This window comes from Colius striatus, chromosome 4 (assembly GCF_028858725.1).
Source record: "Colius striatus isolate bColStr4 chromosome 4, bColStr4.1.hap1, whole genome shotgun sequence".
Lineage (NCBI taxonomy): Eukaryota > Metazoa > Chordata > Aves > Coliiformes > Coliidae > Colius > Colius striatus.
Window position 1 is genome coordinate 69,358,207 of NC_084762.1, and position 26,026 is coordinate 69,384,232.

Genomic DNA, 26,026 nt, shown 5'->3' on the forward strand with positions numbered 1-26,026 from the left:
TCAGTGACTCTGACAAAGCACAAGCTTGAAAGCTAGGGACTGCCTGCTTTTGCTCTAGGAAAGGAAGCAGCAGCAACGTGGTTCTTTTTAAAAAAAATCCACCAAACAACTGAATAAGGCATTTGCAGGGGGGTGGGGAAACAACACCCTGGGAAAACAACAACCCTGCTTCACACAGCAACGTTGTCTGAAGGTGGAGGTGGTGGGCTGGGTATTATCTAGAGATTGCACAGCCTTAGAAAATGACAAGATTCCAAATTTCTGGGAGGAGGCAGAAAACAGCCATCTGCTTCAGCTCTGGCTCCCTGGTCCTGGCCCTGCAACCAGCACTAAGTGAGGAGGCAGCTGCTCCATCATACCCTAAACACCAGCTAAGGTGAGATATAGCTGTTAACACTGCTAACAGTTGATACTATATAAAAATGAATACATAGTGGTAATGGTTAGCAAGGTTTAAGAGCCACCTCTTAGCACATTAAAGAATGTCAGTCTAGTAAATTTGGCTGTGAAGTTTAAAATTAGCCTAATTTACTGTCCTCCCAGCAATCTCTCGATTCCCTGATACAATTATATCAATGTTAGCTAAATGCAGGGGAAAATGACTTTTCAGTTTTACCTTGTGCTCTGCACCCTCTTACTCCTGCAGAAGCTGCCTAATATGGGGAAATACCTGGCAAGCTGTTCTGTAGCATTTGAATGGTTATCACTGGTGCACACAGGTTGCACCACTTCAGAGTGCTTTTGTCATCAAGTGTTTGCTTGGGCACTTCTTTTTTCTTTACTATTTGGCAAAGCTACACTTTCAGTGAAGTAACTGAATACCTGGAATGCACCAGGAAGGTAAGAGAACTTACTCTTACCCTGCCTCTATTTATTAATATTGGCTCAGTTTCTCCCCTAAAAATTTGATTCTGCAATTATTTTCTGATTTGACCATAGGTAGCTGTTACTGGTTTTAACACAAAACCTATTCCTTGCTCTTGGCTCAGAAATGTCGTACTCCAGTGCCTGTGTGCATGCACAAGTTCTCAGTGTTGGATTTTTTGCTATTTTTCTTGTGGCTAATTCTACCTTTGGCATCATTTCCTCCTTTATGCATGCATGGTTCCCTTAGAGCTTCTTAATAGATACTGAAATGATTTTTGCCTTCATAATGTTAATAAAAACATGGCAAGGCTCAAAGCTGTGACATTTAGCTATTCATAAAAAAATAAATAAAAATAAAAAATATGCTAAATTTCAGAATGGCATTACTTAAAGGTATTAAATAAATAAAGAACATACAAGAAATGTGAACTCTGACCTCATCAGATGCAAAGCACGTTCTCGTGCATTGATCATGACAATTTAAAACAGATTCCATTATTAGATTTTATGTTGTTTTCATTTCTAGAGAAGAAAGTGGCTCTACTTAATACTACAAGTGTCCTCAGCCAGGAAATTCCTGTGTTACCTGGGCCCAGGAGGGATGCGATTCAAGATCCAGAGAGTTGCTCCTATACATCTGTGTATTGCCCTAAACGTGGTATCACCTCTTAAGGCACAGCACCTATGTGGCATGGCACATTCAGAGGAACGTCCGTTCCTAATGCACTCCACTGCCTCGTGCAATGGGCTGAGGGGTCTCTTCCCAACAGCTTTTCTTGCTTGATGTGCATCTCTTAGGTTCTTATGCTACATGGACCTTTAGCTTCTCCACTTTTATCTGACAGTTACTGAAGGAACGAGGCATACCTGAACGAAGGTTAAGGCCGACTCTATGTGGACACCCGGGTGAGGGACTGGACAAACATCTGAAATTCTGAGTCACCAGACCACCAGCGTGCCTGCGTCAGACCTCGGGAGACATGAGACCGTGGTTTATACTTCATCTGTGTGGTTTTATATCAAATACAATCTGCGAAATGCGCGATAAGGAGTTCTCGTATAGGGGAAAGACGGGCTTGCAGGCGCCCATCGGGCACTCGGGTGGGCCGCCGATCCGCTGTCCCGGCCCTCCCCTCGCCTCCTAAGGCGAATGCCCGGCCGGCGGCGCCTGCCCTGGGGAAGCGCTAGCCGATAGGCCGGCGCGCGCCAGCCGAGCACGAGTCCCCTCCCACACGCCGCGGGGCCGCCCGCCCTGCCTCCGCTACCCCCGCGGCAGCCCACCGGGACCAGCAGCGCCGGTTTCCCGTGGAGACGGAGGGGCCAGTCCTGGGCCGCCCCCTTCCCTGCCCCGCGGGGCGGGCGCGGCCCTATCCCCGCGGCAGCCCCTCGCCCCCCGCGGCTGCAACATGCCGGTGTCCAGGCAACGGCGGCGGCGTCACTTCCTGCGGCGCCGCCCCTCCCGCCGCAGCCTTCGGGCCGGGGCTCCGTTCCGGGCTCGGGCCGTTGCGGCGGTCGCGACACGTGGCGCGGCGGGCCGGCCCCGCTGGCGGCATGGCCGCGGCGGCCGAGGCGGCGGGTGGCGGCGGCAGCAGCCGCCACGAAAAGAGCCTGGGGCTGCTGACCACCAAGTTCGTGTCGCTGCTGCAGGAGGCCAAGGACGGCGTGCTGGACCTCAAAGCGGTGCGAGGGCGGGGCGCGGCGCGGCGCCATGGCGGCGGCCGCCCGCGGCGGGGGGCGGCTCCGCCGGGCGCGGACGGCGCGGCGCGGAGCGGCGGGACGCGGCAAACAGCGGGGGCCGATGGGCCGGGCCACCCGCTCATTGCCTCCGGGCCGTGTCTGACAGCCTTCTCGGACGGCTGAAGTGGGCGTTCCGACCCAAGTTTAGGAGGGCAAAATGGTTCCCGTTCATGAAGTGTGGCACGGTGGGGTTGTTTCAGTTTATTTTTTACTCTGCATTGCTCTCTACACCGACTCAGTATACGGGCCGTTATTTAAACCTGTTTCTCACCAGTTCGCCTCCATGTCCTTTACATAAGGGAAGGCGCTTTTTTAGTGCTTTGTTTTAATAGACATAGAAACTTGGTTGGCGGCGTGGGTGGCAGGTGATTGTCGCCCAGTTGTGCAGCCGGCCGCCTCTGAGCCACCAAGGCGTCGAACGCAACAGCGGCGGGCGGGGCTTCTCCGGTGAAGCCCCGGGACGAGCCCCCCTTGGGCAGGCCCTCGTGCCGCGAGGCCGCTCTGCCTCCGGAGCGACCCTCGGCACGGTGTCCCGCTCGCCCGCCGGCGACTAGGGACCGCCCCTCGGCTCCGGCTCTCCGGGCTACCGAGGCGCACGGTGCATTAAAGCGAATGTGTATTTTGCCTGGCTGGATAAGGTCCTCGGCGAACTCTGAGGAGTTAATGAAAGTGCAGTGAGAGGCAGGCTTGGCGCTGTGGGTACTTCAAGTCCTTTCTGGAAAAATGAACTTATTTGTCAGTTGTTCTTAATGAGCTGCAGGAGGTGAATGGTGTTCATGGGGCACTTCAGTGACGTTACTGTGACTAGTGCAACTTCAGGGTGAACTAGAAAGGATACTGATAGGTTTTATAGGCTTCCTTTAGTTATGCTATGGTCTGGACGAGTTGATTAACTTCTTAGTATTTAAGTGCCTCTTTAGTAAAACAGGACTAAGCTGTCCACATCTCGGGGATCGGTGTGCAGCCTGTTTTATTATCTGTCACATGCTGTAACATCTTCCAGGTCAGTCTGAGAACCAAAACATACTCTGTAAGACAGCGGGCCAAAAAGCTTAGCTTAAATAGCCAGAGGATGGATGTGAACAATAAAGCTGGTCTGTGTAGAGGGGATGGGATGACCTTCCTCATTCCCTTTTGTGAGGAAGGTATCCACCCAGAGGGAACGGCGGGGTTGATAGCCAACAAAAAGTAAATGGGCATTGCAACAAATTATGGATATTTCTGCTCAAGGCTTTTATTGGAGACTGGTTTCTGAATTACAGGATACCGTTTGTTGGAAGTAAATACTAACCAAAGTGCATAAATTGTTGGCGCTTTCATAAACAGTCAGAATGTGCATTTCTGTAACTGGTACTTCTCATAAATAAACCACATATCGAGGGAAAAATGAAAACCAGCACACACATCATGTTGTGCTGGGGTACTGAAGAACAGGAGAATCTTGAAACAGAACAGAGCTTCAGAGAAGGTATTAGTGCAGTAAACATCTTCAGCTGTCTCCCTGCTGACAAATATTGACCATCTGATGCCACGCTGTGGGTAAGTATTTCTGTAGCAAAACCAGAAGAGCGCTGTGAAGAAAATACGATTTGGAAACATTAAATCTTCTTCCAGCTTTGTGATTTAGTGTCTGGGAATGAAAAGCTGTTCTATAAGACCTTTCCTGGTGATCTTTGGATACATCTATGATTACAGTAGTTAAGCAGTCTGTAAGAGGATGCTTTGGGATGTGTATGCTGACCCATTGTGAAGCAGAAGTGATGTCTCATCCCGTGCTGTTTCTCGTTTTAGGTGCAGGCAGCCCTGTGAGTTCTCTGTGCTGAACCTTTTCTTCTTTTTAAGCATTTTAGTGCTCCACACTAATGTGGTAGTGGAAGTGAAGGTTTTCGTTATATGAAGCTTGAATTCTACAATTCTTACTTTAAAATCAAGCATCTGTTTTCAAGTAGTGGCATAGCTGTCCCTGAATAACCTGTAAAAACAAATTATTTATGGTAATAAGCTTAAAACAGAAAGAGATGAGACAGAAGGGAAAGAAATCAAAGTTCCTATATGCAGCAACCCATGAATTGTAGGGAAGAGAGGAAAAAGAGCAAGATGAGTGAATAAAGGGATAAGCCATCTGAAATGACACCCAAAACGTGTATTCTTTCTCTTCAGTGGCATACAATTGCTTCTGCCTTGATTTCTTAAGTGGACTTGGCTTCCAGCAGAATGCTGTCCCTGCTATACTGATGGTTAAGTAGTGTTTCTAATTATCAGTGCAAAATATCAGGTACTCTAAAATCCACCTGTTTGCTACTACCTTTAGGAATGTATTGTTCAGTAGTGAATAACAACTGCTTTACACTTGTATTCCAGAGAAGCAGCAGCCTGTCTAATAAATTTTACATTCCTTGGTGTGTACGGTGATTTGTCAGTACTTTTAAGTACAGGTTGCCAAGCACGCTGTTTGGTTTAAAACCACCACCAAACTGGTGACTGACAGTCCTTTTTGGGAGCAGATGGTATCATCTGATACTGGCACAGTCCAAAAGATTCAGGGCCTGTTTCCTTTGACACATGAAGAGCAAGCAGGTGTTGCTGGACCTTCTGCTTTGTCAAACTTCTCAGTAATGACTCTACATCAGTGCTCTAGCAAATTCCTCTGCTCTTAAGTGCTAAAGTAGCAAACGTGCAGCTGATGATTCCTGCTGCCTTTTATCAGCTCCAAGGGAGCAATGCAGTTGCGTGAGAATACACTAACTCTTGATTATCCTTTTTTTTGGTTATCTATTGGTTTGTTTTTTTTTTTTTTTATTTCTGGGCAGGTTTGTTTGTGTGTGTCTGCATGCCTACAGCTGAAGCTGTGCTGAACAGTACATGTTCTATATTCCAGAAGTTGCATGACCTGAATGCACACAGAACTGAAGCTCTGCACTTAGGTGTTTTCCTTCCAGTTGCAAACCTGTCAGAGAGACACTTGCTTGTCTTAGATACATACTTAATCAAAGTATGATTAGTCACTAGGAGTGTCTAGGAGTCAGCAGTTTTATGTTATAAAGACTTTATGGAGAAACTCCAAATCGAATGCTGCTGAGGAAGGAGCATAGGAGCTACATCCAGCTATGTTAGCAGGGTCATTGTGGTCAATGTCGCTTTCTTGTGCTGCTGGATCTTCATCTGTTTGACATAGTCTGAGAAATTATGAGTTTTAAAAGTATTTTTAACAACAGGAGATTTGTCTCAGGAGGCTCTTTTAATTATTGAAGTCTTTTATGCATGGTTTGTGTGGAGGAACCAAATGCCTGAACATAAGTTCTGAGCCATGTACCTGCCAGAAGGTGTCACATTGGTAGCGTGTCAAGAAGGAACCTTTACAGCTGTTTTTAAAAATATCTGGGAAACACCCCATAAAATTTTGTGAAGGTGATTAGGCTGCAAGACTAGTACCAGAAAGCTAATGAATGTCTTGGATTAAACTTCCCAGACTGGCCTCAGTTTGGCTTCTTTACTGGAACTCTTCTTGTAGTTAGTTGGACTTTGTAGCTGTGATTGGCTTGACTAGCCCAGTCTACAGTACAAATACATATATAACAATGTCATTCATTTTCTTAGTCTCTTACCCAGGGTTCCAGAGTCTGGTTTGCAGCAAAGGTGAATCTCCACTGCTGGTGTTAATGGGACCTGTGTTGCAAGTATATGAAATGCAGTAGCGTTTAAAGTACTGAGATTGCTCCAGCTTTTAAACATCTAAAGCTGGGCATTTCAAATTAAGCTCTTAAACTTTGATATTATATCTAGTTAGACGTCTTCAAGACCTGCTTGGATGCATTCCTGTGTGACCTGATCTAGGTGGACCTGCTTCGGCAGGGGTTGGACTAGATGATCTCTAAAGGTCTCTTCCAACTGCTACCATTCTGTGAAATTTATGTACATTGGAAGCTTTTTGTGCCAGCACAGTTTGAAAATACATTAAGATTAGTAAAACATTTGTGTATTGTACAGACAGACCTTTAGAAGATCTCATGAGGTAATCAAATCTGTCTCCAGAGCAGTTATTCCATTGTTCAAACCATGAGCAGTAGACTTAAGTCCTAGGTCTATATGTAGAGCAATGGGGAAAAAACCAGGAAGTTGAATAACAGCTGATTGAGCATGTGCTGTCCATTCCTTGCACCCAATACTGTAGAGAACTTGGAGAAATTGTGCCTCTGAAGACTGAGTTACATGAGGTGTTGACTAAACGTTGTGCAGGTGACATCACTTTTGTCACTTCCTCTATTTTGAAGGCTTCTCTCGCAATTATTATAAGCAGAGTTAAGATGGCAGGTGCCTACCCGCCTATGCAAGTGATTAAAGACTTGTTTCCTTGGAGAGAAATAAAGTGTATGCTTTGTATGCATTTTGTTTTGTTAGATATTTTAACAGACTGCTACAGAAGACTGTATAAAAGAGAAATGTTGATAACAGTATCAGTAGAAACACTGTTTAGTGGGTGCATCACTGTCAAGGAGAAAGAGCAGTATTTGTACTTCATGGCTATTTTTTTTAATCTCCATTCTTCTTACATTTTTTCCTTTAATTTTACTTCCCTAGCAAAACATTCACCGGTATATTAATTGCACTACAAAGTCCCAGTAATTAACTTTTGTAATAGGAAAGTGTCATTTTTTTTTTTGGAAGATTAGTGAGTTTGTTTACAGTTCAGAAAATACTGTAAAAGGAATTATATAGACTTTGCTATAAAATGAATTTGGTTGTGGTTGACTCAGTTGTACTTTTTATATAGGCTGCTGTACTAAAAGCATTAATTTAATAAATTGTTGAACAAACTGAAACAAATTGTTATGGATCTGTAGTGGAAATTGATTTGCTTTACAGATTAGTCCAAATTTGTGATGCAGAAATCTTTGTCAGCTATCTTTCTTGTTATTTTTCTTCTTTTTTTCCTTTTAATCTGTTTAATACAAATAATTCCTTCAAATCATTGTATCTGAGTGTCCTGAGTAGTTACAGAGTCAGACCCTTCTTTGCTTTTTAGCTAGCATTCTTTGTGGGCACTTCACGGGGTCAAAATGCTAAGGGTTTTGAAGGCACAACTAGCTCATGTTTGCTTAAGGTAAAATAAGTCTTTGCATCAGGTACATAAAAGTTACCAGAGAGAGAATTACAGGATGAAGCAAACCATTTCCTCTGGCTGATGCTCTGCTGTCATTGTCGAGCTGTGACAGCAGAGAGACATACGACCTAACTAGCTGTGACACAAAAGTGACAGCAGTGTGTGTCCCTGTGGGCTGTACACAGGGTCCTGGTGGCTGCCCAACAGCTCGTGCCACTCATGAGAGGGCGAGTGAGCGCAGGTGCGCTGTGAGGTGTACCCATGCAATGAAATGTTTGAGAATGGTGCTGGCTTGAAGTATTGCTGCTGTCTTTCAGCCACTTTGTGAAATTACAGACATGTCATTCTGTGGCCAGCAAAGTTTAATCCAAACAAAGACTGCAATAGCTTGAACGTCAATGGAAGAGGTGATAAACTTCATACATTGTTGGCTTCAGAGGCATGTTCCACTGCAGGGCATTGCTGCTGCTTTCCCCACTTTTCCTGTCTTCCAGAAAGAGCATTGGAAGCTCCTCCATACAGCTGAATAGCACATACTCCAAATACTGAACACAATCTTTGCAACACGTGTGAGCTCTCTGGCAAGTGGAGGCCTGCTAGCCTTCAGAGAGGTGATGCCTCTCAGCAGGCTTTGTAGCAATACATGTAGGTGCAGAACTTTAGAAGTCATGATTGAGTGTGTGGCTCTTGATCCCTTCAGAATGTTAGTTGGCATTTTTCTAAGGGAATGGCTTAACTGTCTTTTGCCCTCAGCCTGCAAGTTGCTGATAGTTGTTCTTCTTTTGACAGGCTGCTGATACCCTTGCTGTGAGGCAGAAGAGAAGGATCTATGATATCACCAACGTTTTGGAGGGGATTGATCTCATTGAGAAGAAGTCAAAAAACAGCATTCAGTGGAAGTAAGCCGTCAATTCTGCAAATGTTCTAGTCCTCAACGAGCAACAAAAATTTCCTCTACTATCTCTCCTGACTACATATGACACCGTGAAATTAATGTTGTGCTCATCAATGAGCAATATGACATTTTAGAATTACAGTTAAGTTGCAATTTAACTTGCATCTTTGATACATAAAATCAAAAAAGCATATGGGAGAGAAAGTTTTGGAGAGATTGTACTGCTACTGCTAGCATTTGTAGTTGAAACATTTACTCTAGATAAATCTGGGAAGAGTATTGAGATACACTGTTTCCACCTAATTTGGCTAGAGGGGAATTCTAGATTTGATCTAAAATTGAGAATTTTTGTTTTTCTGTTAAAACACTGCTGGGAGAGTAAATGCTCATTTCCTTCATATTGAATATTAATAATCTTCAGAATGTTGAAAGTAGTCTTAAGTGATCTTTGAGTGTTTATGTTAGATTTTCACTTGTTTTTTTGAACTCTTGTACCTTTTTAAGAGGAGTAGGTGCTGGCTGTAATACAAAAGAAGTGATAGACAGGCTGAGGTATCTAGAAGCTGAAATTGAAGATCTAGAACTAAAAGAAAAAGAACTGGATCAGCAGAAACTGTGGCTTCAGCAAAGTATCAAGAATGTCATGGATGACTCTACAAACCACCAATATCCTTTAAAATTAATTTTGTGCATCTTGGAACTAGAACTAAAGCAACAGTGTCAGTGTTGGTAATGGATAAAGCATAAAGTAGTCCATTTTATCCAGAAGCAAGGAAAGGCAATTTTTTTTTTCTGGTTTTGATTCAAAAAAGAACAAAATTTAAAACCTTACTTAAATGATTTTTTTAATCTCCATGGCCATATGATTGGTAACCTGAAAATGGTTACCATTTAGCATGTGTATTATGTATAGCAATAATTTTTAAGTCCTTTTTAAGTATAATTTTGGTGTCTTATTCTAGATAAATTCTATTGCTTTCTAGCACTTGGATTTGTACTTTCTTACTAGTGCTTTACACGGGGTTTTTTTGTGCTGCATCCTTCTTTCAAAGATTAAGCCATCACCCAAAGATGAGCTGACAAAGTTCTGAAGCTTGTTGGGTGTGAAATTGCAAAACAATCTTGCATTTAAATACCCCATGAGCAGAGAGTTGTCGCTATATTGCTTGTAACCATGTGTTCAGCTGTTTCACAAAATTTTAAGCAAAAGAAACATATGAGATTTGGATCAGGAAAGTGTCGTCTTTATCTGTAGCACCAGTGGTAAGTACTTAGAAATAACTAGAGTTGCTCTACAAGAAACAGTTCCTGTAAAATGGATTTTGTAGTAAAGGAGACCAAAGTTAAATGTTGAGAGAAAATCTCCTTTGGGAGAGCTGGCAATGGAATTTGCCTCCCAGGGATGTGGTGGAATACTCACCACTGGAAGTATTCCAAAAGAGGGGAGGCAAACTTCTGTGTAGAATGTCTTAACAATTGATCCTGCCTTGAGGTGGGAAAGTGGGACATGAGATGAACTCTCAAGTTCCCTATGGCACTATTTTTCTGGGAAGTCCTGATGTGTCCTGAAGTTCTGTAGTGTCAAGTTCATGAGGTATTCTTCAAGATTTTATGTGTTCTTTGTTTTAGACGAATCTCTTATTCAAGCTATATAACTTCTTCCTTATTGTGTTTTCTTCATGGAAACTGACAGTTTTTTCTTCTTTAAAGGACAGTGCTGTTTTTTGCTGTTCTGAACAACAAAATTCATGCCTTGATTACACCTCTGAGTTACAGCAATAATTTTATACTTAGGCTCAGTTTGGACAAACTTCTTTTTTAAAGGGCAGCAAATACCAGTTTTGTGTTGCTTTAAGAAAAATATTCCTTGACATGAATTACATTTTCATATGTCACTCATGAAGACATCTGTAACTGCTTCAATGGTAAGTTGCTGCTAGGCTTTATCTCTTAAAGCGAGTGATTTTCCAGTCTTATTAAAAACTAACTTGAAAACTAACCTGCCTTTTCCCTGCAGCTGTTCAGAATTTAGAGTATTGAGTAGTGATCACTAGTAAGAAGATGTTTCATAATGTTCATGACCACCAAGTTCAGGCATTTTCTAGCTGTGGTCACTGATTGTACTCATCTGATTTTGGAGTACTCTTTTCAGATGTCTTTTCCTGTATTTCATACTTAGGAACAGTTTGCCTCAGGCTGTTAACAGAGCCAGGGACAGGACATGTTAGTCCAACCCACCAGAAAGACCAGACAGGTCCAAATTTCATAACATTTTCTGGTGGCATATGTGGCCAGAGGCTGTTCCTGGTGATGCTGCTATATATATATATATGGAGCCAGATGAAGTTCAAGAATGAGGCATTGCTACCAAATCAATAAGATTTCTTTTGTACAGGAGATTTGGAGAAATTGCTGAAAATTCCAGGCCGAAGTTACTTCCCTTGCGATGCTCTCCTGATCCTGCAGCACCCAAGGGAAGATTGTTGTTGAGTCTCCAGCTAGGCTCAGAACCATCTCTTCCTTGCCACGAGGAAGGCTGGGTTTGGTTTTGAATAAAAATGCAAAATTACACAGCTACTGCAGAGTTTAACAAAACCCATCTGTTACTAAAAAGAGTTAGTGGACACAGTGTAGAGGCACCTAGTGTGCCAGTCAGGTACTACTTCATCTCATTGTGTCTTAGGAGGCATAGAAAGAAAAGCATTATTCCAAGTTAAGGGGAAATGATGTGCAGGTAGGTAAGTGACCTGCAGTTTAAGGCAAGTTGTGCCAGTGCTGTTGATGCAATTGTCATCTCCTAACTTTAATTAACCAATAAATTTTAGTGCACATAGTAAGCCACAGGTGATCTTAATAGTCAGTTGTTACTTTCCACTTGTATGTGCTGCAGCAGCTGTGAGCTTAGATCATGAGAAGTGCTGGCACTGAAGATAATCATTAAGACCTTTTCTTTCTTCTCCTGTTAAATCTTTCTGTACTACCACCATTCTTCAAAGTAATAAAGTGAGCTGGACCAGAGAGACATTTTAGCTGAAAAAAAATAGTTAATTATTTTTACCTCACATTACATGACCAACTAGGAGATCTGGCGACAGTAACAAACAGGTAAAGAAACTGTTAAATCTTGTACTGCTGTGAGGAAAGGTTAATTGCAACTATGGTCTAAGTGTTGAAATTCTGTGATTTATATTGTGTGATATACTTGGACGTTATAGGGACTGTGCAGGTCCCACAAGTTTATTTATGCTAGAATTATGCAGTATTTAAGTGGCCTTTTATCTCATTTGAGTGGATACCATGCAAGACTTAAAAAAAATATGCACACTTAACATTTTCTTACAAATTGCTATTTAACCAGGAGACACACTTCTAGCAATTCAAGCACCTTGTGGTACACAGTTAGAAGTACCTATACCTGAAATGGTATGTACTTGTTTCTTGTTTACCTAAATGTTCTAAAGGGACAGTGGAAAAAAATTGCCATGTTAGCACTGAGAATTGAACCTCTAACTACATGTGAGAGGGGAGGAGAAAAAAAAATCAAGATGGTCTCAGTTGAGAATGGAGGGACTGGGTGGAAAAAAGAGGTTTTTTTACCCTTCAGGGCTAATGGTAACTCTGACTTCTATTAAAAACAAGGTGTGATGATTTTCTTTCCTTCCCCTTCTTCTGACTTGCTCTTAAATGTTGCAACTTTGTAAGTTAAGCATAATTGTTGTGAATTGCCTTCAGAACCTACTAGCAGCAACTTGTATCTGTCAGTTTTCTCTCTATGGTACTGCTAAGTCAGATCTCTTATGAAGAAGTCTTCTAGATGTAGTCATAGGATTAATTCAGGTGTAGTTTATATTTAGTCATGTGATACTAGACTGGATAGAGAAATAGGTTGCAGTCTTGCTTTAGCCAAAAGGCTTAAATGGACAAGATTAAAGTAGGAGGCCAAATTACCTCTGTCCTTCTTCAGGGTTGTTTTTTTTATTGCAGTGCTCTATTTTAAATAGGGTTTACATAGTTGGGAGAGCATTGGATAAAGTATGACAGCCACTCTGCTTGTAGAAGGGTGAAATTCACCTGAGAAGTTTCACAAGCTGTTTTTAGTGAGGCTAAGCATGGTCTAATACCATAAGAGCATTGAAGGCTAGAACCATGAAGCTGATCTCTGCTGAAATGAGTTCAGGCAATGGTAAGGTTCACTGTGGGTCTAAAGTCAGTAGCTTTGATGCTGGGGGTGAGGTGGGAGGTGGCTTTTTATCAAGGACTAAAACAGCTAATGTTTGTCTTCATCACCAGCTTGGATGTTTTGGTTTGGTTCCCCTTCCCTGAGACTCCTTTCCCACTTTTCTCACCCTTGTTTTTTCTAGAACATACTTGCTGAAAACTTATTTGCTGAATTAGCCACTGCAGAGTCAGAGGTCCCATTGAGACTGTGCTATAGGAAGGTGGTCGTAGCTGTATTGCATAAACTTACCAAAAGAAGGCCTGACAAATCAGATAAGAAATTGTTTCTCTTGACTAATAGTTCTGTGTTCTGACAGCCTGGGTGAGATATCCAGCAGTTTTAGGGTGGTTTGTCTCAACCAGGATCTTGCTGAAGCTCCATTTAAAGGGAAGAAATTTAAGTATACAGAAATCAGTATCATTGCTGTTACTGATAAGATGTACCCCTGCTATGTCTCCTGTAACTTGAATGCAACATTTAGTTAAGCATTTTGAACAATTGTATATTTGTGTCTCCTGCAGCTGTGTTCTGTTGAAGTATAAATATATATAAATACCTAACTATTTATTTATGTAAATATCTAAATGATGGGTGTCAGGAGGTTGGGACATCCCTTTTTTCTATAGTAGCTAGTAACAGGACAAGGGGTAATGGGATGAAGCTGGAACACAAAAAGTTCCACTTAAACATTAGAAAAAATTATTTCACTGTGAGGGTGAGGGAGCAGTGGAACAGGCTGCCCAGAGGCATTGTGGAGTCTCCTTCCTTGGAGGTCTTCAAGACCCGCCTGGACATGTTCCTATGCAACCTGATCTAGGTGAACCTGCTTCTGCAGGGGGGTTGGACTAGATGATCTCTAAAGGTCCCTTCCAATCCTACCATTCTATGATTCTATAAATACATTAGAGGTTTGTAATAGGGGGCAAGGGGATGGTGTGTGCTGGGATTTTGTCATTAGATCACATATGTTAGTTTTAAATGTTTTGGTTTTCCCAGCTATGATTTGCTAAGTTTGTGCCAGTTCTAGTGGTCTAACTAGAAGAGCACTGTGTGTGTATCTTCTGGGAGGTAAGAAGTGCATCAGTTTGAGCATTCTGTTCAAACATCTTCATCAGTTTCTGTGGGAAATAACTATGCAGTTACTGTTATATTTTGTAAAGTTCCGTGTTCTTAGGGAACGGTTACTTTCATAATACACCACATCTATAGGGACAGAATGGACAGAAGAAATACCAGATCAATCTTAAAAGTAGTTCAGGACCTATCCACGTGCTGCTTATAAATAAAGAATCAAGCTCCTCCAAGCCCATGGTGTTTCCAGTTCCTCCACCTGATGACCTTGCACAGCCCTCATCTCAACCTGCAGCTACAGCAACTCCCCTTAAACCTGCTACAGCTCCTCAAAATCCACCAGAACAACATGATCTGAACCAAGGACAAGAGTTACCCCAGACATCAGCTGCAGACACAACATCAGGTGGGTCCAGGGTCCTTCCCACCTCAGATTCATGAGTGAGGAAGGGAACTGGAAGGAAGAAACTGTTAAAGTGGTAGATAAAAATCAAGAACTTGCACAGGGTAGCTGTCTGTTAAGAAAGTACTCCAAGGGCTTACTAACAGCTGTCAGGAGGTTACAGGAAAGCCTCTTCCTCTTCTGTCTGGTGAAACAGATTCTTCTCTCCTAGCTTATCATCTTAGGTGGTACAAGTTTTGAATGTGGTGCTGTGAATTATTCTAAGGTGCTTCTCTAGAATGCAGTATGGAATGAAATTGCCAGCTTCTGTCAGAGGATATGATTTGAACATGTATCTTTTAGTGAGATAGATAATACAGGCACCAGTTCCAGCTTTTGTGCCACAAGGTCACCTAAACCTTCTTCCACATAGCCACAGTGAGACTGTGTGAATATCAGGTTATTTTTTTCATAATACTAGTAGGGTAATAGGAAAAGATTTAAGAATGTGCTGTCAGTGCATTTCTGAGGGGTACTTGTGACTCTGGGAGAGTGAGGCTTCTCTCATGTCATCCTGGAGGTTGGCCATGTTCTTCTGAGAAGAAAAAGCCAGTTGCAGGCGTTTTGTGTTCCCTTTTACCATAATGGACTTTATAAGGAGTCTTTCTGTCTTTGTAGATGGCATTGTGCAGCAGAACAATACAACCCCAGCAGCAACTTACTCCAGCCTTCCTGAGCCGGCGTTGTACCCCAGCCTTTCAGGAGATGGCGCCCAAGCTACAGCTAGCTCCAGTGACTACCAGGGCTTGCTGCCCCTGGACGTCAACTGCATTCTCAAGCCAAACTCTTTCGACATAGCAAAGATCGAGGAGCCTGCAGGTAGGAAGCAGTAGTTTCTGTTAAAATGTTTTTAATAGTTTCCTGAGCACTTCTTTGTGACCAAGTTACCGATGAGTTTCATGGGAAATGACAAGCTTGTTTATTGTCTAATGAAGCCACTGAGACAGTTTTAAGTTCCAAAGTAATTTTGAGCAAAATACCTTTCTCTGCAGCCAAATCAGTTTCACTGTTATACGTGGTTTTAGGATTGTAAGGGATCAGTGTGACAAAGGTATCAGGAAAAAATGAGGGTTTCATGGTTTAGGCCCATCAGAGAACAAAAGACCATGATTAGCCTCAAGTACCAAAGACCTGAGGAGTGCCAAAGGGCAGGGAGAGCTTAATTGCCGCTTAAGGTCCAGGACAAAACAGACCAGGCTACTGGGTTTGGGGAAGAAAACAATGTAATGCAATACCAACTAAAACAGAACCATAAAACCCCAAAACCTAACCAAAATAAAATAACACAGAGTGATACAACAATGAAGAGTGCAGTCAGCCCTTTAAGACCACCTTCTCCTCACTCCTCCCCTCTTCCTGGGATCAGAGCCCTGATCCTGGTGTTTTTACCTCCTCCCCCCATGAACAGCCCAGGGGGCAGGGAATGAGGGTTTCAGTCAGTCTATTCCTGATAGTTTCTGCCGTTTGTCCCTCCTCAGGGCAGGTGGGCTCCACACCAGTCCTCCCTGCAAGTCCGTGGGGTACCTCACACACATGGCAGCCCTGCACGGGCTGCTCCAACCTGCATTTATCCCAAAGGCTGCAGCTTCTTTCTGCCTCTTGTGTGGGGCTGCTCTGCGGTGCACAGGCTCTCCAACACGGCCTGCGCCATGGCTGCCTCCCCACAGAGTCCCTCACCCATCTGGGTGCACTCACCTGGAGCTGCTGGTGGCTCTCAGTCCTGCCATGGCGCTGCATGGGCTGCAGGGGTACAGCTGCATTCTCACCACGGCTTGCAGAGGGGTCTCTGGTCTGGTGCTCCTCCTTCCTTCCTCCTTCTCTGACTGTAGGGTCCATGTGGTCGCCTCCATCTTGTATCACCCATACACCTCCCGCCAGCACTTCAAATTTCCATCCCTAAATAGTGATGGCAGAGGCGCCAGATTGGCCCAGTCGGGCCGGAGGTGGGTCTGAACCCAGGAGCCGGGGCAGGGGGTGGGGGGGGAGTCCACAAACTCTTTACCAGGTCTTCACTGCAACCCCCTCCCCCTGTTACCAAGCAGAAGCTGCTCCTTGCTAAACCGTGACAGAGGGGTACAAAGATGAATATATTTTATGTATACATGGCATTCTGCCTCTACTGCTCCTATGCTGTTGCACGAGCTATACTGTAGTTTGCAGTCAGCATATAATGAGTGTGTCTTCTCTTCCATAAACACAAGCTCCTGTCTTTCACAGGAAATATCAGTGGGGATATTATTGATGAACTCATGTCATCTGATGGTAAGTATTTAGGAGCTTTACTTTTCTGATAACCACAAGTAGCAGCATGGTTTTTGAGTGAATGGCACTCTTGGTCGGTGTCTGCTGCCAAGAGTCAGTATGAAACTACTTCTTTTCCTCTTCTGTCTTTGTCATTCTTGTCTTTGCTCCCCTTTCCATTCCCTGCAAGTTTTATTTAACAACCAAAATATGAACGCCTTAATCCAGAAAGCACCTATATGCATGAGTAACCCACCAGTCAGGAACAAGAAAACAACAGGTTGATTACTAGAGTGCTGCCTTAAAAACAAAACAAACAAACAAAAGCCCAAAAATCTGGTCCAATTCTGTTCTGCCTCAGGCCTCCTGCAGGAGCTCTGAGTTAATGTTTCAGAACACACACACCTGCATGCAGACTGACATGTGGTACCCTGACAGAACAGACAAATGTCACCCATTTCTGCTTTTCCACCTCAGTGTTAAGTTCCTGTGCTCCCTGCTTCTCTGCTCTATCTCACTGAGGTGCCAGGCAAAGAGGTGAACTCGGCTGGCATTGTTCCTCTCACCCTGTAAATATGCTCCTGTGAGTACCCTTTGCCAATGTCTGCCCTTCAGGCAGACAGCCTCAGGCCTTATCCAGAAAGCACTGTGTAATTAGAAAATCTGAAGGGCAAGATGGGGTTATGTGAATGTGCCACTACATGGCTAAAATGGAAATAGTCTCCACTGTTAGAGCAGGTAGAGCATGCCCAGCTCATCTGCACTAGGTTAGTGTTCCTAAGCTACAGTATGAGGGCGAGGCTTTTCTTCTTGCATTCCCTCCCCAAAGAGTGCTTCAAGTCCCTGCTTGGAGATCCAGTGAACAAGGAAACTGCTGGCCTCTGTGTTTCATCTGTACAATAGGGACAACGGTAACTTCTTTACTTAAAACGAGAAACATTTGAAGGCTGATACATTCAACACAGCATGAGATAAGGAATATAAATCTAAATAATGGCTTTCTGATGAAAGTTTTGAAAGATGCTTGGGAGCTCCTTTGCTGCAGAAATTAATCCATATTCCACATTTATCATGCCATTCCAGCAAATTAACTTGAAATACTAAGGAGAAGCTGTAGACATGTCACTTATGCCTTAGTTTGAAGGCAATACAGGTATTTGCTGTATCCTAGCATGCTTGTCAGATTTAATTATTAAGACTAACCCTGATACTAGTGATGACAAACATACTGAATTATGAGATAGGGCTTATATTCCAGAAGTGTTTTAATTTAAACTAAACTGTTCCTGCTTTACAGTTTTCCCTCTCTTACGACTCTCTCCTACTCCCGGAGATGACTACAACTTTAACCTGGATGATAATGAAGGAGTCTGTGATCTCTTTGATGTGCAGATACTAAATTATTAGATATTGTGTCAACCAGACTACTATCTACCTCTAACTATAACATTCTAGACTTCTTCATAAACTAAGTATTTGAATAATGAATGTATAACTTCTTAGTTCACTGACTCTGGGAGTATATTTCCTTTTGCTTCCTTTAACTACTTCACAAAACAAATTCAACCACCAGAAAAAAGGGCTTTCATCAAAAATTTTGGCACCTTTTTTTTCACCTCAGCGTCCTCTCTGTAATTTAATTATTCGGAGTTTCCTTCAGTAAGAAAAGTGAAAATGTTTTATAGCCTTTTGATCATTTAAAAAAAATTTATTAGGCTTCTTGCTCACAGTTAACAGCATTTTCTTTGAAGCTTTACTGCCAAGAAGCTTCCTATTTTTTTTCCCTTTTCAATCAATTTTGAAGCTTTCACTGCCACGCTGAAAAGTGAAGGATATCAACTTGAGTTATGCTAAATTGTTTCAGTGAACCAATTTTGTGAAGTGCCTTCTGTTTTAGCACTTTAAGTTTCTCACACTGACTTCTGACATTCCACTTTCCTAGATGATAGGAAAGGTCTGTTTGTAGTTTGTATTAAAGTGTGCCAATACTTGTATATTAACAAGATTTTTTTAATAAAATTGTACAAAGCCATCAGTATTTGTGATCTTCATTTGTTGCAGTCCCTGTATTGTCCATTATGCGTTACAACTGAGCTAATAGGGTTGTGGCAGCATCCATGTTTGCTGGTTCCTCTTCCCGATCTGTGGAAACCTGGAAAAAAAAAATAGAGTTTGAAGTAGAAATCAATTTATTTTTACTCTGCTTGAGGAAAAAATCCACAACACAAGCCACTAATAAATACCTGTTGTCTAGAAGATTGGTCTTTATATATTTAATTTATGCTATTTTTCAATAATTTGGGGGATTACAAGATTCACTAAATTTGACAGAGAAGCAGCCAATACGTTATTCTGCGTGAAAAAGACAAGGCATCATGCCAGTACCGGCCAAATGGATATCAGCTCAGCTTTTAGTTCAGAAGTGCTCATCAAAACACTTTAGTGACTTTGGTGAAATTACAGTTACATCCTGAGTGATAAAATTTAACATTGTCACATACAACCCTACTAGCACAGAGTTAGTATTTTGGGGGATGGTGGTAGTGGCATAGTCTGAATTCCTGGAGGCCTACAGTAGCAAAGAGCAGGGTCCGGGCTACTGGCACCAGCCACCTCAAAACCTTTGCTCAGCTTCATTCTCTGCTGGCAGCACTGTCACCTACATTTTGTTTATCTCTCAGCCTCTCCTCAAGGTATTTGACACTTGTTTTATTGCTCCCAGGCATCTAGACACTTGATCACCCCAGGCACAGGAAGTAACACTCATGTCCACTTCTCCCAACTCCCTCCCTTTCCCCTAACAGCCAGCATGGGTTCATTTGCACCTCATCCTGGCCCACTGCTTTATCTTTCCTCCAAACCATGCCCACAGCATCAGAGTCAGCATAAAGAGCTAATGTGGAGAACTATGTCAGCAATTAAATATCTGTGAATTATTTGTTGTGCAAGACTGCACATCCTGTTTAAAAGACTAGACAAAGGAAGATAAGTAAAACACTGCCTTGAACGTGAAGTGTTACAGGCAAGAGCTCTAGTACAGAAATTGCTGTTTCAGGTGTTGGTACTCTGATGAGAAAGCATGAAGGCTTAGGAATTGGGAACAAAAGGAGGCAGTGCTGTTTAGTTCAAAGCACTCTCAGTTGCTTCAGGTAGGGAACAGCAAGGTTCATCCTCACTTTCCATGTCTATTCATGTTGAGACGTCTCAAATCAGGAGGCTGGAGACTTTAAAAAAATCAATTAAAAACAGCTAAAACATTATTTAAAAATGTTTTGAAAGCATTCTCCAGCTTGGCTGCCCACCCTCTTCTCACTTTACTTCAGTAGTTATATAGCACTTGAATATACTAACCAGATTTCAGTGTCACCACACAACTGAAATTAATAAAGCTGGGTTTATAGCTTTAAAGCAACTGTATGAATTGCCTGCAGTCTTAGAGCCGGAATATAACGCTTTGAACGTGCACATTCATTTCCCTCCTTAGAGTTTTTACAAAGGGAAATTACCTGAGGACTCTTCTGAGGTTCTGCTGCAGTGCCTTTTGATAGCTGTTGTAATTCTTTCTGAACTTCATCAAATGCTTTATTTATTGTATTAACTTTCTCAGCATTTTTAATGTTTATCTTGGAGGGAAAAAAAAAATACATTAGTATTTCTAACAGAAATCCCATTGGCATGTGAAATTGCACCACCTCTGTACAACTACTATACAGCCAGTTATATACATCTTCCAAAATAGCTTTTTAGTAGGTTTATCTGTTAATTATATCATCTAGTCATGTACTGCTATTGTTTAAATAATCCAGAAATTATGAAAGCTGTTAAGCTTGTTCTATGGGGACAAGAGCCCATTATGATCCAGAAACAGAACACAGACAAAACCTCAGCCAGGCTGTAGACAGGCCCTGCTACACCACCGTCTGCTCCTCTTAGCTGGACTAGGGTTCCAGGAAGCCTTCCTCCCTTCCTTCGTGTGGTGTACTGGCCATAGCTGGATGCCAGGTGCCCAAGCTGAACAGCAGAGAGAAAATATAACAAAATGCTCATGACTTAAGGACAAGGAGATCACTCATCATTTACCATCACAGGCAAAACAGACTCAACTTGGGGAAATTTATTGGCAATCAAATCAGAGTATGGTAATGAGAAATGAAACCAAATCTTAAAACACCTTCCTCCACCTCTCCCTTCTTCCCAGGCTCAACTTCATTCCTGATTTTCTCTACCTCCTCCCCCCAGGAAATGGGGGTTGCAGTCAGTTCATCATATGTTGTTTCTGCCACTCCTTCCTCCTCAGGGGGAGGACTCCTCACACTTCCCCTCCTCCAGCTTAGGGTCCCTTCCACAGGTGACAATCTTCCGTGAACTTCTCCAATGGGGGTCCTTCCCACAGGCTACAGTTCTTCACAAATTGGGTCCTTTCCACCGGGTGCAGTCCTTCGGGAACAAAATACTCCAGTGTGGGTCCCCCACAGTGCTGTAAGTCCTGCCAGAAAACCTGCTCCAGCATGGGCTCCTCTCTATCCATGGGTTCACAGGTCCTGCCAGGAACCTGCTTGCACCAGCACAGGCTTCCCATGGGATCATAGCCTGAAGGAGGTCCTTGTTAGGCTGCAGATGCATCTCTGCTCCCTCATGGTCTCCATTGCTGTAGGGTCAGGGCCTGCTTCACCATGGGCTGCACCCTGGGCTGCAGCGGAATCTGCTTCAGTACCTGCAGCACCTCCTGCCCTCCTCCGTCACTGACCTCGGTGCCTGCAGAGTCATTTCTCTCACATGTCCTCACTCCTCTCTTCTGGCTGCTGCTGGTGTTCTGCAGTTTGGGTTTTTCCCTCCCTTCTTAAATATATTATCACTGAGGTGTTACCACCATTGCTGATTGCCTCAGCCTTTGCCAGCAGCAGGTCCATCTTCGAGCCAGCTAGCATTGGCTCTGTCAGGCACAGGGGAAGCTTCTTGCAGCTTCTTACAGTAGCCTCCCTTGTGGCCCTCCCTAATACCAAAACCTTGCCACACGAACCCAATACATCTTGTAAATGATCTTACCATTTTGAATTTCTTCCAGCAGTTTGCCTTTCAATGTCACAGCTTGCATTCCTACTTGCTTATACTGTAGGTCTGGCCAACAATGTCTACCAGATTCTCCTATAGTATTTACAGAAACTTCTGTGGCTGTAGCAGACCAGAATGTGTACCTGGTCCATGGACACCTCAGCCTCACTTATTAGCCTAAGTCTGCTTTCACTTCAGCAAAGATGCTTACTTTTTAATGGGGAAGAGCTAAGGCATGGACATGAGCTGTATTCTGGGGACAATAATCACCAGGGTGGTACAAGGTGGCATAAACTTTTTCACCACTGCAGCAAAATAAGATCCAGCTGATCTCAGCTGCTACCTGTTGTCTCTGAGGCACCAAATGTGGACCAAGTAATGGCCTATTACATTGCAAATGTTCACACGCTCGTACCACTTTCAGGCAACCCCAAATTTCAAGAGACCTGTTGCTGTTCCAAAGGCTACTCTGCATGTAGTTCACCTCAGCAATTTACACAGGCAGAAGCAAACCGTGAATGGTTGCACATACTCATTTTGCTTTCAAAGCTCCCATAATTTCAGAGCATGTCTACATTAACAATAATTCAATTTCTTCTGGGTGACCAAGGGAACCAGGAGTAAGGAAGCAGTGACAAGAAGCTGATAAAACAAGCCTACTCAGATTAGCTCTTTCATTCATAATAAACTGGACGTTGACTCGAGAAACATGGAGTTGGCTCCTCGCTCAGATCACAGCGGCTGGGACTGTAAGCAATGCAATTCACAAAGATCTCAGGCTTCCTCCCCATCAGAGCCTGTTACCATTCTCCAGCTTTACAGAGGTGCCAAAAGGATCCAGTCACCTTGTATCTTCAGCTACTCTGGCAGGACTTCTCCACAGAAACAGGCTCTATAGCTACCATGTGTATCTATATCAAAAGTTGTTTCAGTAGTTATAATGGACTTTCATCTATTAAAGAACAAACTTATTTCAACAAATTCTTCTCAGCATCTTCCTTTACTGCTTAATGATAAGTAAATCCCCAAAGGCTTAATGAATTAAAGAATACAGCTTCAAACACAAAGAATAAAATTTTACTCCTAATAAGCTACTGGCTTTTCATGAATATGTTTTTTGAACCTGTTTTTCCCTTTATTAAACAGAACCTTCTAGACTATGTGGAGATGTGACACCAGCAAAGTGAAGTTGTTTATTTCCAAAGTTTGTTGCTTTCCTGTCTGTCTACCGGATTAACTTGTCAGGTGGCTTTAGCTTGCAGGAGAAAATTTGAAAGGGCCTTTTTTTGGAGCTATTTAACTCTTCCCAAAAGACTGCAACTAAATCCAATGGGAACAATAAGCCACTAACTTTCTGCTTTTGTTATCAGATGCCCTTCTAGAGGGACCAGCTGAACTCTCAGCAGACCACACAGCTCAGGCTGGAGGCAGGGTTTAAGAAGAACATGCCATTTAAAATTACTTGCTGCTACCAAGAAAACTCTTGCTTAGATCACTCTCATCCCTCTTTCCCCTGCACTTCTCTCAGACACACAACTCACTCCCTCCTCTGTGCTGTGGTGCTCTCCAAATGTGAAAACAGCAGAATATGATTTCTGCTTGTTTACTTTGCCATTTTTTCCCCGTGTTAAATCAGCTCACAGAAGGGTCTGCAGAGCATTGCAGCCTATCTAAGGGGCAAGAAGGGGCAAAAGAGGAATCAGGAGTGAAACATTTGATTAGATCTGTTCACTACATCTCACCAACATGGTTTTACTTGACAGGTGAGACAAAGAAACAGCTACTGGATCAGAAAAGGCTCTATCCTTTCTGGTTCCGTCTCCCCGCCCCAACCGTTTCTCTTTGCACTCATTCATAATTAAGTGTATTCAGCTCCCCAACCCAGCACTGAAAAAAAAAATGCAAAATGCATGTTTCCTTCCTTTGGCAGCTGATATAGCAAGTTGAATCACCAAGTATGCAACATGGTCCGGAGCCAGCATCAAGGCAAGCTGCGAGAAGAGAGCCCAGAGCCTGGTAAGGGAGGTTGGGGTCAGGAACCTGACAGAAAGGAGCAAACCTTCCCCTAGCAGTATCTGCGCATGCCACTGAAGCGAGCCACTCTGTTAAACCATACCCTGAATTACACCATCAGTGATGCTGCAATGTACTGTTGTGAACATAAACTCACTCAACTCCTGACATTGTCCTCAGCATGACATTCCCTTGGTGGTTTAGTCTGTGCCAGGTTTTGGTAGCGGGGGGAGCTACAAGGGTGGCTTCTTCAAACAAATATCTGCCAGAAGCTTCCCTGTAGCTGAGAGGGCCAATGCCAGTCCATTCTAAGATGGACCCCGCACCTGACCAAGGCCTGGCCCATTAGCGATGGAGAGAATACCTCTGTGATTAATGTACTGGAGAAGAAGCAGCAGAAGGGAGGGAGAATGTGAGAACATCTCCACAGAGACCAAGGTCAGAGGAAAAAGTAGACGGAGTAGGTGCCCAGGCACTGGAAGAGAGATTCTCCATGTGACCTGTGGTGCCGCCCATGGTGAGACCCTGCCTCTGCAGCCATGGAGGCCACGGTGGAGCAGAGATCTACCTACAGACCAGAGAAGACCCCACACCAGAGCAGGTGGATGCCCATAGAAGACTGTGACCCTGTGGGAAGCCTATGCTGGAGCAAGTTTCTGTCAAGACCTGTGAACCTGTGGAAAGAGGAGCCCACAATAGACCAGGTTTGCTGTCAAGACTCGCGACCTCATGGGGAAACCACACTGGAGCAGTTTGTTCCTGAAGGACTGTTCTCCCCTGGATGAGTCCCACACTGGGGCAGTTTGTGAAGAACTGCATCCTCTGGGAAGGACCCATGCTAGAGAAGTTAATGGAGAACTATCTCCCGTGGGAGAGATACCACACTGTAGCAGCAGGAAGCGTGAGGAGACCTCCCTGGAGAAGAAGCAGCAGCAACGTCCATCTGTGATAAACTGTGCCAGTGAGGGTGGGGTGAGATGTTTTAAGATTCCATTTTTATTTCTCATGTCCCTGCTCTGTTTTGATTGCTCATTAATAAATCAAACTATTTCTCCCCACGTTGAGTCTGTTTTGCCCATGATAGTAATTGTTGAGTGATCTCCCTGTCCTTACCTTCACTTGCAATCCCATTGTAGTAGGCAGGAGACTGATAGAACAACTTGGTGGGCATTAGGCACCCAGCCATGGCTAAACCACCACACTAGGACATACCAAGATGATGTCAGATACTTCCGAAACTGAACTCCCTCAAAGAGAACACTTTGCAGTCTCACGCGGCAGACGCTTGCCGGAAATCCGTCAAATGCACTAAGCATACAAACCAATTCCTCAGGTGAAAACTTGCAATTTTGGTACTCAGCAGTGTCGTACCCAGAATAATGCTGTCCACAGACCAGCTCTGTTGAGTCTGTCACACGAGGCCCAAGGGGAGGACAGGCCACTCCGGCTCAGCCCAGAGCCACCGCCGCGCGAGCGGCTCGGCCCGCCGCGCCGACGCCTACGGGCGAGGCGGCAGCGCCAAGGCCCTACGCTAGGAAGCCGCCGCCCCACTCCCCCTCCGCTCGGCCCGCCGCGCCGCTCACCCGTTTCAGCGCGGAGGTGACGGGCCGCGCCTTGCCCTTGCCCTTGGCCCTGACGGCTCCGCTGCGGGCGATGCGGAACACGCTCACCGCCTTCGCCGCCTGCGCCCGGCTCTTCCCCATGGCGGCGCAAACGTGACGCCACACTCGCGCGCCGAGGAAGCCGCCCGTCCCGTCCGTCCCACCGGCGCCGACACTGAGGCGCGGTGCCGACAGAGGGCGCTGCGCTTCCTCCTGTCTCTGCTCCGACGGCGCGGCGGGGACGATGACAGCGGTGTCCCACTCCCGGAGCGCGCTCCCCGCTTGCTGCTGCCGCTCTCGCAGCACGCTGCCAGCACGACAGAGCCAGCTGTTCTGCGTTCTGCCGCCGAGTTTTAAATGCCGCGGCGCCAAAGCACGCTCCTGACGGTGCCCGAAACACGCACGCACGCATGCACAAATTCCGAGTGGGTTGTAGAAAACACATGTGCTTTAGGGGCCCCGCCTGTAAACCCCGAACCCTTCTACGGCCAGTTCCAAAGGGCAGTGGCTTCCCTCCCCTCGGAGTAGAGCGGGAGGGGAGCTGAGGGGCCGGGCAGCGATGCCTGCTCTACGTTGCTTTCGGGGGATGGCCCAAGGAACAGACATTCGCTCCTCCGCCTTCCCTCGCCGCACAGCCAGCCTGTGCCCCTGGCCGGACGGCGGCTGGCGGACGGGTAACACCTTTACTCTGTTAGAGCCGTCTTTTGCGGGGTGGCACCGCAGCTGCCAGCCGGCCGCTGCCCGCGGGCCGCCCCGACGGCGCTGGGCGACGGAGAGCTGGGGGCAA

At 44.5% G+C, this 26,026-nt stretch overlaps 2 protein-coding genes and 1 long non-coding RNA gene across 7 annotated transcripts in view; 1 reads left to right on the plus strand and 2 right to left on the minus strand.

Annotated features, from left to right (window-relative positions):
* The window catches only part of LOC133625269 (uncharacterized), a 6,214-nt gene extending 3,852 nt beyond the window's left edge, over positions 1–2,362 (minus strand). Inside the window, exon 1 of the long non-coding RNA XR_009818581.1 lies at positions 1,735–2,362. This is a non-coding gene — a long non-coding RNA (uncharacterized LOC133625269). The remainder of the gene's footprint in view (positions 1–1,734) is intronic.
* E2F5 (E2F transcription factor 5) lies at positions 2,123–24,688 on the plus strand. 3 transcript variants are annotated; one of them, XM_061994465.1, is made up of 9 exons: positions 2,123–2,547; positions 8,495–8,604; positions 9,105–9,266; positions 10,482–10,525; positions 11,959–12,023; positions 14,029–14,296; positions 14,951–15,151; positions 16,550–16,594; positions 17,871–18,605. In XM_061994465.1, the coding sequence occupies exons 1-9, from the start codon at positions 2,419–2,421 to the stop codon at positions 17,978–17,980; spliced, it is 1,134 nt and encodes a 377-aa protein (XP_061850449.1). In that variant the 5' UTR covers positions 2,123–2,418; the 3' UTR covers positions 17,981–18,605. The 3 variants fall into 3 exon arrangements, with proteins under 3 accessions (XP_061850449.1, XP_061850447.1, XP_061850448.1); XM_061994463.1 differs by having other exon boundaries at positions 2,358–2,547; positions 17,403–17,963; XM_061994464.1 differs by lacking the exon at positions 17,871–18,605 and adding an exon at positions 23,556–24,688 and having other exon boundaries at positions 2,359–2,547.
* Positions 18,261–26,001, minus strand: RBIS (ribosomal biogenesis factor). Of its 3 annotated transcripts, none has more exons than XM_061994472.1 (4): positions 25,222–26,001; positions 20,456–20,584; positions 20,080–20,196; positions 18,261–18,725 (listed from the first exon to the last, which is right to left on the minus strand). In XM_061994472.1, exons 1-4 carry the CDS (start codon positions 25,339–25,341, stop codon positions 18,657–18,659), a joined length of 435 nt encoding a protein of 144 aa, XP_061850456.1. In that variant the 5' UTR covers positions 25,342–26,001; the 3' UTR covers positions 18,261–18,656. The 3 variants fall into 3 exon arrangements, with proteins under 3 accessions (XP_061850456.1, XP_061850457.1, XP_061850458.1); XM_061994473.1 differs by lacking the exon at positions 25,222–26,001 and adding an exon at positions 24,752–24,963; XM_061994474.1 differs by lacking the exon at positions 20,456–20,584 and having other exon boundaries at positions 25,222–25,979.
* Positions 26,002–26,026: the final 25 nt, after the last annotated feature.